At 41.1% G+C, this 13,267-nt stretch overlaps 1 protein-coding gene across 2 annotated transcripts in view; it reads left to right on the forward strand.

Moving 5' to 3' along the window:
• Positions 1 to 6,200: 6,200 nt before the first annotated feature.
• Positions 6,201 to 13,267, forward strand: part of pkn1b (protein kinase N1b) — a 34,317-nt gene continuing 27,250 nt past the window's right edge. Inside the window, exons 1-2 of one of the 2 annotated variants that reach the window (XM_046843997.1) lie at positions 6,201 to 6,503; positions 6,582 to 6,672. In XM_046843997.1, coding sequence (XP_046699953.1) covers positions 6,658 to 6,672 — 15 coding nt within the window. In that variant the 5' untranslated portion in view covers positions 6,201 to 6,503; positions 6,582 to 6,657. Of the gene's footprint in view, positions 6,673 to 13,267 lie in introns of both variants that reach the window. The other variant, XM_046843996.1, reaches the window with a different exon arrangement.

Here is a 13,267-nt window from a genome sequence, read left to right on the forward strand (position 1 = left end):
ACCGGATCAACACCGATGGGGTACGTGTATACGTATATACTGTGTGTATTATTTGCCCTCTGATTCTATATTCTTCCATATTGTTCAAAATATAGTAGTAATCCTTCTTTCTGAAGAAGCTGTTTTGAAGTAAGTGCCAGTTTGCCTGCAGAAATACGGATCCTTGAAGACCTGCATGTTCTCTTCAAATAGAAAAGTCTCCTGCTTATTAGTTTAAATGGGATCCTGTGTCTTTTTGTTGTTGTGGAGAAGTAGCTAATGGTCGGCTGTGATGTTAGTAACTTGGTTTGCTAAAAATGCCTGAGCCTGGCATTTAGCAAGTTTTCTGATCTGATTACTCGTTCTAAATAGAATTAAATTCCCAAAAAAGGAAATGAACAGCAAGCCTTCAGGAGACAGCCCGGCACAGAAACCCGAATCGGAATGGGTAACTGCTTGACAAACAAGCCATAAATATATATTTGCAAATCGACTCCATTTCTAATGACACAGTAGAATAACAGGCTCAATAATAATGGTTTTTGTCTTTTATAATGATTTATTTTTCATTTGTGCAGTGTTTTTTTTTTTTTTCCATATTTATCTGTCCATGGTCTGTTTACAGGGTTCCCACGCTTTTTGAGGTACTTGAATTTCAGACACATAGATTCAAGTCCTGGAAATTGCTTGAATTAAATTTAAAATAAACGTTTAGTATAATTGTGCTTTAATTTTGTCAGTAAATACAGTGGATAGAATAAAATGCTAGCCGGATGTGTTTTCCGTTGCGGTACATCCCTTTGAGTTTGTACTGGGCGAGGGTTGGACATAGTAAAGAATATTATACAGCAAAACAGAAGATCCCAAAATATAAACATAATTCACGCTTTGAGTTTGTGTACTGAATTTTTTTCTTGTATCACTATCTTAGATAGAAGTCAGACTAAGCATTTTCTTTATAACCGTTAAAAACGTGTGTATCAGCGTGCATCATTTTATATATTTATTACTTTTTGCATCTCGAACTTTCCCAAGCAGTGTTTAATTTGAATGTTACCAGTATGAACTTCACTGACTTCATTGACTTACCGTAAGAAGATTTTCATGATGCTATATATGCTGGGGGTGAATTTTTGCTTGATATAAAATAAATGGTGCTTTAAAAAGTTCTTGAATCTGGTGTTCATGAAAGAGTGGGAACCCTGTGTACATCATTTTCAGTCTGGTTCTTTTTTTGTGTGTGTGTCTCATTCCTTTTCCCCTGGTCAGACCCAACTTTCTGCTATTTTCTCCCCTCTCAGTAAAATTGCAGGCTCTTTTGACTTCCACAGGGTACATTACCAAACCGCCGCGCCATAGCCTACAGAAGGTAAAGTATGACAACCTGCCATCACTTCCTCCAGAGGTCAACGGCAATCAGTACCTCACCCTGGTGCAGGAGGCACATCAGCACTACAAGCCCCTTATAAACCCACTTCAGCAAAAGAAGCAGCCCACCAGTTGGGTGGCAGAACTTGTCAGGCTTCCTGTTGCGTGTCCACAACGAGCAGGTCAACTGAGGCGCCTGGAACAGCACCAGCTCCATCTTCGCCACATCCTACAGCGCCAAGAGCAGGAAAGACAACATCGTCTCTGGCTGGAGGAAGAGCGACAGCGGCAGGAGCTTCAGAAGCAGCTGGAGAGGCAGCAAGCACTACGGCAGTGGCAGAAGCAAGAAAGGCAGAGGGTGGAAAGGCAGACGCAGTTACAGAGGCAACGGCAGGAGCTGCTGAGGCTCCAACTCCATCAGGAACACAGGCAGAGGCGGCAGCTTCTGCAGTGGCAGCTCGAGCTAGAACAGCGCTTTAAAAGGCAGCAAAAAGCGCAGTCAGCCAATCGGCATTCCCCTTCACATGGGCTCTGCACCATTTACGAAGCCATGGAGACCGGCGAGGATGAAGTTATTCAGAGGAACATCGCCTCAGGGAGGCGAGAGTTAAGAGGGCAGGGGAAATCGCACCACCCGCCTCTATGCGGAATAAATGAAAACCTTTACCAGCCACCACAATATGAGCAGAACTGGAATACCAAGATGGATGTGGTGCAGAAGCTGATCAATCAGGCTTTGCTGCTTGAAGGCAAGGATGGCTGTCCACCCCTGCTTCACCTGCCTGGCCAAGGTGGGGGCACCCTCAGCCCATTGGAGAGTAGCTCCTGGCCCCACATAGTGCACCAATTTATCCATGCATCAGCCACCATCACCTCCGTCTGTAGCTACTCGCCCATACAAGGACGTTCACCACAGGACGATTGGACCGTTGTCGAGCTGGAGACGTTCCACTAAAAATGAGCTCAGACCTTTATTCAATCATCACTGTAGTTAATTAATAAATGTGTACTTTGTATTGTGCTCCTCATTCAGTTATTGTACTTATAATACACTGATACTCCACTCAAGTGGGCCATATGATTTTGACTGTAGTTTATCAATCAGCCCTAATTATTCCTGGTTTGTCAATGTTGAGGAACCATGACAGCACAACATATTATATTATATTATTCAATTGAATTTCTTAGCATTAACCTGGTAGAACAAATGAGGGGAAGGGGTAACTTAGTGGATAATATGTTGGATTTCTTATCTGGAGGTCATGGGTTCAAATCTCACCAAGCTGGGCCCTTGAGTCTCGGTTAGGCTAGGCCATGTCTAGACTTTTCATTTTACGGTGGGGGCATCGAAAAACATCACCATAAGTTAAGGAACTACCTGTATCTTCATAATTTTATTTTATTTGCACTCGTGGTTGAACAAAACCAGTGTTTTTTGTGCGATATGTGATTCGGAGTCTATCGAGCCTATTTGCTTTGTAAGAAAAGACACATGGACTCTGAAGACACTTCGAATACGACAGATTTGCTAATGACTGTGGGGTGAGGGAAACAAGATACCACGGATGCACCCCCCCCCCATTCTCTCTTCTATGTTCTTTCCCAACATTCCACAACCATTACCTCATTTCCTGGGTCCTTTCGCCTCAATAGGTTTCCCGGGGTTACCGATGATGTCATGGCAACAGTCCGAAAGACAGAAGAGACAGAAACAAAGCCTTGGAAAGAGAGAGAATGGGCTGCAGACCAGGGGCTGATCCCAAATCAGACCCAACACCCCAAAGAACCCTTCACTTGGACACAAATGCACTGGCCAAAGTTACTCATTAGATTACTTTCTGACTTTGCTCGATCTGAATGACCACTCGTGTAGAATTTTATAGTTTTAGTAAAATGATCCAAAATTTTGTGAAGTGCTTTTTTCTACACATTTTAATAATTCCTTCATAAAGAAAACTCATTCCTGAGACTGTATATCATGTTGGATATTTTCCTAGCTGTGCTAACATGTCCTACTTGTCTCCACTTGATCATTTACACTATAGCAGCTACAGAATAAAGAGTCCCTCACCATCCTCTTTTTATTCTTAGTACATCAATAAGCTGAAAATCCTGTGTCCTGTTTTAAAAAATGAAGCACCGACACTGGAGTCTCCTTCAATACATGCAAATTAATATACATTTTCATTTATAAATAACAATTTGTTGAATCCAGTGTATCAGATTATGATTATGCACATCTTCCACAATTTACATCCCTGTGGAAACGATGATATATTGACACAAATGCATTACCATATAAACCTGCCATTACGATATAAACCAGTATGCAACAGATGGGAATTTCACTCTCGGTTTGCTCTGAGAAGTTACACGATGTCGGAAAAACTTCTTATATGGCACCATTTCTGTCTCCATGATGCTTCATGTTTTATAATGTGGGATACTTTCTTTGTTCTGATAATCACTATTCAAGCTGTGCAGCACAAAGACACCAAACCGCCCCTTTTTTTCCTGCTACAGTCCCGCCACCTACAGGCTGAACATGGTTATGACATCAGACACAGACAGACAGACAGACAGACAGACAGACAGACAGACAGACAGACAGACAGACAGACAGACAGATAGATAGATAGATAGATAGATAGATAGATAGATAGATAGATAGATAGATAGAGCAAGAGACAACACTGTCTATTGGCATGCTTGGTGCAAATAGTTCAGGGTCACTGTAGACTTTAAAAAAATGAATGCTCTCCAGAAATTAAGTAGTTCAAAATAGCTACAAAAAGTGGAAGCTGTTTATACAGTAAATATGAACTTAATCCAATTCACTTCCATGTTAATTGTCCTAAAGCAGCTTTACAGGAAAAGACTGCGGAAATAGATTTTGGCGTCATTAATGGGTCCCTGTAGGTTTATCCCTGATGAGAGAGCCAGTGGTGACGATGGTGAGGAAGGTGAAAACTCCCTGAGATGGCTTCAGGAAGAAACCTTGACTACAAAATGATCCTTATTCTCATCTGGGTGACACCAAATTTCCTGTCATTATAATTCCATCACTGATGGACACTTGAATAAAAAAACTGTTTATGTAACCTCAAGCCATTGTAGCAAACTGTCCACACTGATCCCAAACCAAATCCATCAACATGGTTATGGAGTTAAATTCTCCACAGTAACCGCATGGATCTTCATGCTCTTTATGTGGAACCGTCTTCAGCTGCAGTGTCTGGGTTCCAATGGAAGAGAACTCAGGAAGGCCTGGAGAGCAGCAAGGGGCGGGATAACTGGAGAGAAAGAGAGAGAGAGAGAGAGAGAGAGAGAGAGAGAGAGAGAGAGAGAGAGAGAGTAGACCGGTATCGATCATTAATTGAATAATATTATACATGACCTTTAGATGGCGCTCTTTCCTAACCAGTATTATCATGACCCTCCACGTGAATTCTACATTTTGAATGAGTTTCCACACTACCGCCACAGAATTAATCTCCATGTTAACGCTGGTTTTTGATATTCATAGTCATAAAACAATCATATATTATAATTAAATTGTCCCAGAACAGCTTTACAGAGATAAAGAAATTATAAAATAGGAACGTAAAAGTTAAGTGCCTATAAGTTTATCCCTAATGAGTGAGCCAGTGGTGAATGTGGTAAGGAAAAATCCCTAAAATTTTATGAGGAAGGAACCTTGAGACCCAAAAAGGGAATCTTATCCTCATCCTCCACACAGAAAGTCCATCATTCCAGTTCTATCATTGTTGAGGTTTGGTGATGGCGCTTAAATGCAGAACTGTTGATGTAAATTGTTTTCCTGAGTCCATTGTCGTAGATTGTTGATATAAATTACAGCCCAAATCCACTTTCATAGTTTATGAGTTGCTCAGTAACTTCATAGAGCTTGTTCATGTAGAACCATCCTCAGGGTGGTCTCCAGTAGTGGAGAACTCCATCCAGAGGTGGGGCGTCAGGATGTATCAGGCCACTGGTACCTCAGGAGCATGGTGAACTCGAAAGAAAGAGAGAGAGAGAGAGAGAGAGAGAGAGAGAGAGAGAGAGAGAGAGAGGTGACTGGGAGAGAAATAATTTTTATTGTTATAAGAAAAAAGGTAAAGACAAAAGTTAAAGGGTTTAAGTAGGGTTAATAATAATAACAACAATAATAATATTATTAGTATTATTATTGTTATTATTATTATTGTTATTATTATTGTTATTATTATTATTATTATTATTATTATGATTATTATAGTTATAATAATAATAATATTAATGAGTAGTAGTAGTAGTATTTGTTTGTTTGTTTATTTGTTTGTTTTTAAAACCTCACTCTCCCAAACCCATGAATCGATTCATCACTTGATTCCTTTTCAGCGTCAGTAGAACAGGCGTGCGCTCGTTCTACTGACGCTGAAAAAGAATCAATTGATGAATCGATTCATGGGTTTTGAGCGAAGGACAGTCAGGTATAATTTGTAACATAAAAACACGCACAGTTCAGTGTTAATAATGACATGAATACAATAATACACAAAATGTATCGTGTTAAGACTTACTTAATTAATAATATTCCTAATTTATTGATGTAAAAACGAGGAGCCATTAGTTTAGGATTCATTTAGCTGAATGCAAACGTGAAGTGAAACATGTCCCTGTTTTTAGCCTAAATTCTATTTAATGTATATATAAAATGAAATGTCTTCATGTCCTGGTGTTGAATTGTCAGGAATTAAGACATGCATATCTTGGACAGAATTATTCTATCGAATCGACTCCCTTGGCTCAGAATCGACTCCTCATTCATAGAAAACGGGGAATCGATTCCGAGTCGTTGACAGCAGCGCGTGTGTTCGGTGTGTAGCGCTCAGGGATCTGGTAGGAGCGCTTCGTGTGGATCGTGTAATCCTGTTTAATCTATAGGGAGGGAAATAAATAGGGAATAATAGCAGGAATAATGAATAATAATACAATATAACGGACTGAGGTGGATTTTGGATGGAGTCATGGATGGAGACCACTGACGAGGCTTAAACCTGATCGGATTAAACCACAGGGTCCAGGGTTTTATATGTTATTATTGTAATAACTATTAAAATTTAGTTGTTTTTGCTGCTTTGTTCAGCTCAGGGTGCCACCTCTGACACATCTCTGTAAGCTTCCTTCCTTTTCTCAGCATGTTTTTTTATCATTGTAATACGATCCAGAAGGTAGAGTTTCACCTGCTCCAGGTCACAGCAGGAGGACTTCAGTAGTTACAATCCAGCTGAAACTGTTCATTTCAGGACACCCGAGAAGGAAGCCGTCATGGACTCAGCTCAGGTAAGATGCATCACATCATCTCCATTTATTCCTTACACACACACACATTCTGGACATGATTAGGACCTACACTGGCTGGACTTTTCCTTGTTGCTGGGATGATGGTACTATTCATATCATCCACATGTCATGCCAGTGGCATTTAGGGTTTGCTCTCCAGACGTAATCAAACCCTGAGGAGCAATGAGAGGTTCATCACATGCACAACATGATGCTTTGGTACCACCCCAGTGTAGCGTTAGATAGTCTTAAGTCCTTCTCTGAAAGCCATCAGGCTTAATTTAGACCAGAGTATATGAATACTGAGTATCGTACACACACACACACACACACACACACACACACATACTGTTGACTCCTCGTCGTGTTTTGACATCGTTACGGTTGTGTGCAGGATGTAAATAACGGCGGTTCATCAGGTGAACCTGCTCATGTACGACATTTCTTTCTACAACGTACCTCCATCTACAGCTACAGTACCAACACTCGGGCAAATTGTGTGTATTCAAATAAAATTAACTAAAAAAAATAAAACCTTAAACTCAAACAGCACTGAAACTGGAGACTCCTTCCATCTACGTTAAACACTAACAGAAACCTTATCGTGCAGGATCACGTGTCTCTCTGTTACTATAGACAGCACAAATTATTGGTAGATAATATAATTAGCACCAGGCGACCAATCAGAGTCCAAAATGCAAATTCATCCTGGTATCAGAAGGAATCATATGAAATATTTTATATCAGGTTGAAGTCCAGTGGTTACTGAACGGAAGGTTCTGGGCTACAAGCCCCGGAATCGCCAAGCTGCCACTCTTGGGGCCCCTGAGCAAGGCCCTTAACCCTCTGTGCTCCAGGGGCACTGTATCATGTCTGACCCTGTGCTTTGACCCCTTTGTAACTTTGCTAGGATATGTGAAAAAGAATTTCACTGTAAAGTACATGTGGCATGTAAAAAAAGCACCTTTCTTTATTCCTTCTTTTATATTTACGATAAGATCTGTAGCTCGGCAGCGATTCATCAGTCGATCATAAAGGATGGATCTTTCGCTTGTCGAGTGCATGAACACATCCTGCTGCGTAAAATCATTCGAACATACGATGTGAGGAGAAGAAAGGCGAGCGTACGGAGTAGGGATGTGCATCAACTTAAGGAACAATGTGATTTGCATATCGATGCATAGCCAACGATACGATACGTTAAAGCTACATATTCAACATGGCGGCGAGAGTTCACTTTCATTTCTTTGGTCCAGACACGCAGCAAATCATCAGTTTACTTAAGTGCCTTCTGACGCAAACACGCCTTTGTAGCGTATAAAAAAGTCAAACCCGATGTTCTTTTCCTGTTGTGTCTGCAGGAAGTTACAGCTCTACCTCTGCCATGTTAATCTGTACCCTATGTGACTCTCAGGATGCAAAATATTGTTCGCTTTGTAAATAATAAAAGTATAGCGCATCTTCCAATCATTTATATAAATTAAGCATTTTTGTCTGATCCAAATATGTTCAAAAAGATGCGATACAAATGCCAACTTGTATATACGATGCAGACTTTTTCAAATCGATGCAGCACATCTCTAATACGCAGCAGTGGAAGTGTTGTGACAGTCAACGCTTGCTGTTTACTCCCCTGCGTTCACTCGGGAGCCTAAGAGAAGGCGAAGGTCACAGGGGCTGAGGCATCCAGGGACAGTGTGATGATTCTAATGGGCTGGAGAGGTTTTTATGGAGCTCCGCTGAAGCAAGAGAGAAGTGCATGTTGGATTATTGACACCCAAACATTAGCGCTCGGATAGCGATCTTTACTGAAACACTACTATGCAAATCGCAAATAAGATGAGTGTAGTCTAATTGATCTCTAATTGATTTACAGTTACAAAGATCTAAAATCTAATTTCTGGATGAATGATGTAATTCGAGCTTAAAATACAAATTTATAATATTTCACAAAAAGCAAGCAGGATTCAGGTAGCGTTTCTGACACCCCCGATGAAGCTTTGCGAGAACTATGGGTGGAAAATCCGTTACGACGTGAACAGTCATTTTTCTGCAGGATGTGGAATTTGATGCTGATAGAACTTATAAAGGACAACATCAGAAATCCTGTCCCTTCCTCAATAGAGACGATTTTAGTGGCCACGCATAATATACAGTAGCATTTTTAGCTACTTTATTGATCCAGTCGCTTGTGACGGTGAGGCAGTGAGCAATTTGAAAAGCTCAGAGGTTCACCAAAACCCTCACAGTAACCAAGTGTTTTTCAAGGATGTGGGAAATGATTTCGTGTAATTAAAAGCTGATGTAGTAGAGTCGAGTCAAACGTTTTAGCTTGTAGTCACTAGTAACATCTAAAATGACAATGTGAACCCGAACCCCTAGACAGCTGGATCAGAGTTAAAGCATTTATTAAAAAAAAAAGTCCAGGTGTTCTGAGGTCTTCTTGTTTTTTTATGGCTACCAAAAGAGTTCAAAAGAAGGGCAAATGGTGAACCAGTGACTGGGTTAGTGGGTTAGACGGAGGACTGGAACCTCATTTTTTATTTTGCTTTTTTCCAACACAATCAGGTTTGAAAACTAAAAGACCATGGACGAGAGTGAAACACAGAGAGCTTATGGAAAGACACAATGTTCTACAGACTGTGTTTGGGTCTGGTAGATGCCACATTGGTTATCATGTGTCCTGGAGCTTCTCCAGAAAGCTTCATCTGGAACTTTCAGGAATTCCTATAATTCCCAGATTCCTCAATTTCATTACATTCCATAAAGCAGAGAAGAAGTGTAAATGAATGTTCTGAAGACTTTCACACTAAAGTGATGGTGTGTGAGAGCTGCAGTGGTTTTACACAAGGGTGTGGTGGAGAGGGTTTACTCTAAAAGCCTTCATCTCCACTACTGAGTATTCCTTCTACTCTCTCTCTCTCTCTCTCTCTCTCTCTCTCTTTATCTCTCTCTCTCTCTATCTCGCCCTCTCTCTCTCTCTCTCTTTCTCTCCATCTCTCTCTCTGTCTCTTGTTTTCCATCATTTTCTCCCTTGCATCCGGTCCCACACTTTTTGTTTTCCTTCCCAGAGCTCATTCATTTTTCATGCCTCTTCTTTTCTCTCTCTCTCTCTCTCTCTCTCTCTCTCTCTCTCTCTCTCTCTCTCTCTCAGAGCTCAGAGCTCAGTAGAAGCCTGTCATTACCCACACTGCACCTGCTCCATCTCATGCTCTCGTTCTGCTTTTTACTAAATGACTCCGAATCGATCCAGCGAGTGAAACGTGCAGGTCATGTTTTTTTCTCTTACTCAGCACATTTCCACCAGTCTGACCCCCGGCTCAGGTGTCATCACGCATCCACACACCTGCCGTCCACCAGCGTTTGCTCTTTCATTAACGCTTGCAGTTGGTATCACCTCCAGGGTCTAATCTGATTAGTCGGATCAACATGGTGTCGTGTCCTGGGTAACGCAGACTGCCGCCGCATCGGGATTCTGTATTTTTCTTTGCTTGGAACAATTTGTTTGTTTGTAGGAGGATCTTAGCTGTTTGGAAATTGTCTAAATGATGGACAAGGGGATGTGGGAAAAGTAAACAGGAAAAACTACATGGACAAACAGCACAAAGACTAGAACTTGAGACTAGAATATGGTCATGCAAAAGGACAACAACCTGATTGTGTAAAAGAACATGATCCTGTTTGTGTAGAAGAATTGGAACCTGTTTGTGTAGGAGGACTAGACATGTTTGTGTAGGAGGACTAGACATGTTTGTGTAGGAGGACTAGAACTTGTTTGTGTAGGAGGACTAGACATGTTTGTGTAGGGGGACAAGACATGTTTGTGTAGGAGGACTAGAACTTGTTTGTGTAGGAGGACTAGACATGTTTGTGTAGGAGGACTAGACATGTTTGTGTAGGAGGACTAGACATGTTTGTGTAGGAGGACTAGAACTTGTTTGTGTAGGAGGACTAGAACTTGTTTGTGTAGGAGGACTAGAACTTGTTTGTGTGGGAGGACTAGACATGTTTGTGTGGGGGACTAGACATGTTTGTGTAGGAGGACTAGAACTTGTTTGTGTGGGAGGACTAGACATGTTTGTGTAGGAGGACTAGAACTTGTTTGTGTAGGAGGACTAGACATGTTTGTGTAGGAGGACTAGAACTTGTTTGTGTGGGAGGACCAGAACTTGTTTGTAATGAAGGACTAAAACTTGTTTGTGTAGGAGGATTAGAACTTGTTTGTGTGGGAGGATCAGGACTTGTTTGTGTAGGAGGACTAGAACTTGTTTGTGATGAAGGACTAAAACTTGTTTGTGTAGGAGGATTAGAACTTGTTTGTGTAGGAGGACTAGACATGTTTGTGTAGGGGACAAGACATGTTTGTGTAGGAGGACTAGAACTTGTTTGTGTAGGAGGACTAGACATGTTTGTGTAGGAGGACTAGACATGTTTGTGTAGGAGGACTAGACATGTTTGTGTAGGAGGACTAGAACTTGTTTGTGTAGGAGGACTAGAACTTGTTTGTGTAGGAGGACTAGAACTTGTTTGTGTAGGAGGACTAGACATGTTTGTGTAGGGGGACTAGACATGTTTGTGTGGGAGGACTAGAACTTGTTTGTGTAGGAGGACTAGACATGTTTGTGTGGGAGGACTAGAACTTGTTTGTGTAGGAGGACTAGACATGTTTGTGTAGGAGGACTAGAACTTGTTTGTGTAGGAGGACCAGAACTTGTTTGTAATGAAGGACTAAAACTTGTTTGTGTAGGAGGATTAGAACTTGTTTGTGTAGGAGGATCAGGACTTGTTTGTGTAGGAGGACTAGAACTTGTTTGTGATGAAGGACTAAAACTTGTTTGTGTAGGAGGATTAGAACTTGTTTGTGTGGGAGGATCAGGACTTGTTTGTGTAGGAGGACTAGAACTTGTTTGTGATGAAGGACTAAAACTTGTTTGTGTAGGAGGATTAGAACTTGTTTGTGTAGGAGGATCAGGACTTGTTTGTGTAGGAGGACTAGAACTTGTTTGTGATGAAGGACTAAAACTTGTTTGTGTAGGAGGACTAGAACTTGTTTGTGTAGGAGAACTAGAACTTGTTTGTGTGGAGGATTAGAACTTGTTTGTGTAGGAGGACTAGAACTTGTTTGTGTAGGAGGACTAGAACTTGTTTGTGTAGGAGGACTAGACATGTTTGTGTAGGAGGACTAGAACTTGTTTGTGTAGGAGGACTAGACATGTTTGTGTAGGAGGACTAGAACTTGTTTGTGTAGGAGGACCAGAACTTGTTTGTAATGAAGGACTAAAACTTGTTTGTGTAGGAGGATTAGAACTTGTTTGTGTAGGAGGATCAGGACTTGTTTGTGTAGGAGGACTAGAACTTGTTTGTGATGAAGGACTAAAACTTGTTTGTGTAGGAGGATTAGAACTTGTTTGTGTAGGAGGACTAGACATGTTTGTGTAGGGGGACTAGACATGTTTGTGTAGGAGGACTAGAACTTGTTTGTGTAGGAGGACTAGACATGTTTGTGTAGGAGGACTAGACATGTTTGTGTAGGAGGACTAGACATGTTTGTGTAGGAGGACTAGAACTTGTTTGTGTAGGAGGACTAGAACTTGTTTGTGGGAGGACTAGAACTTGTTTGTGTGGGGACTAGACATGTTTGTGTGAGGACTAGAACTTGTTTGTGTAGGGGACTAGACATGTTTGTGTAGGAGGACTAGAACTTGTTTGTGTAGGAGGACTAGACATGTTTGTGTAGGAGGACTAGAACTTGTTTGTGTAGGAGGACTAGACATGTTTGTGTAGGAGGACTAGAACTTGTTTGTGTAGGAGGACCAGAACTTGTTTGTAATGAAGGACTAAAACTTGTTTGTGTAGGAGGATTAGAACTTGTTTGTGTAGGAGGATCAGGACTTGTTTGTGTAGGAGGACTAGAACTTGTTTGTGATGAAGGACTAAAACTTGTTTGTGTAGGAGGATTAGAACTTGTTTGTGTGGGAGGATCAGGACTTGTTTGTGTAGGAGGACTAGAACTTGTTTGTGATGAAGGACTAAAACTTGTTTGTGTAGGAGGATTAGAACTTGTTTGTGTAGGAGGATCAGGACTTGTTTGTGTAGGAGGACTAGAACTTGTTTGTGATGAAGGACTAAAACTTGTTTGTGTAGGAGGACTAGAACTTGTTTGTGTAGGAGAACTAGAACTTGTTTGTGTAGGAGGATTAGAACTTGTTTGTGTAGGAGGACTAGAACTTGTTTGTGTGGAGGACTAGAACATGTTTGTGTAGGAGGATTAGAACTTGTTTGTGTAGGAGGACTAGAACTTGTTTGTGTAGGAGGACTAGAACATGTTTGTGTAGGAGGATTAGAACTTGTTTGTGTAGGAGGATTAGAACTTGTTTGTGTAGGAGGATTAGAACTTGTTTGTGTAGGAGAACTAGAACTTGTTTGTGTAGGAGGACTAGAACTTGTTTGTGTAGGAGAACTAGAACTTGTTTGTGTAGGAGGATTAGAACTTGTTTGTGTAGGAGGACTAGAACTTGTTTGTGTAGGAGGACTAGAACATGTTTGTGTAGGAGGACTAGAACTTGTTTGTGTAGGAGGACTAGAACATGTTTGT

The sequence above is a fragment of the Silurus meridionalis genome, chromosome 29, assembly GCF_014805685.1.
Source record: "Silurus meridionalis isolate SWU-2019-XX chromosome 29, ASM1480568v1, whole genome shotgun sequence".
Lineage (NCBI taxonomy): Eukaryota > Metazoa > Chordata > Actinopteri > Siluriformes > Siluridae > Silurus > Silurus meridionalis.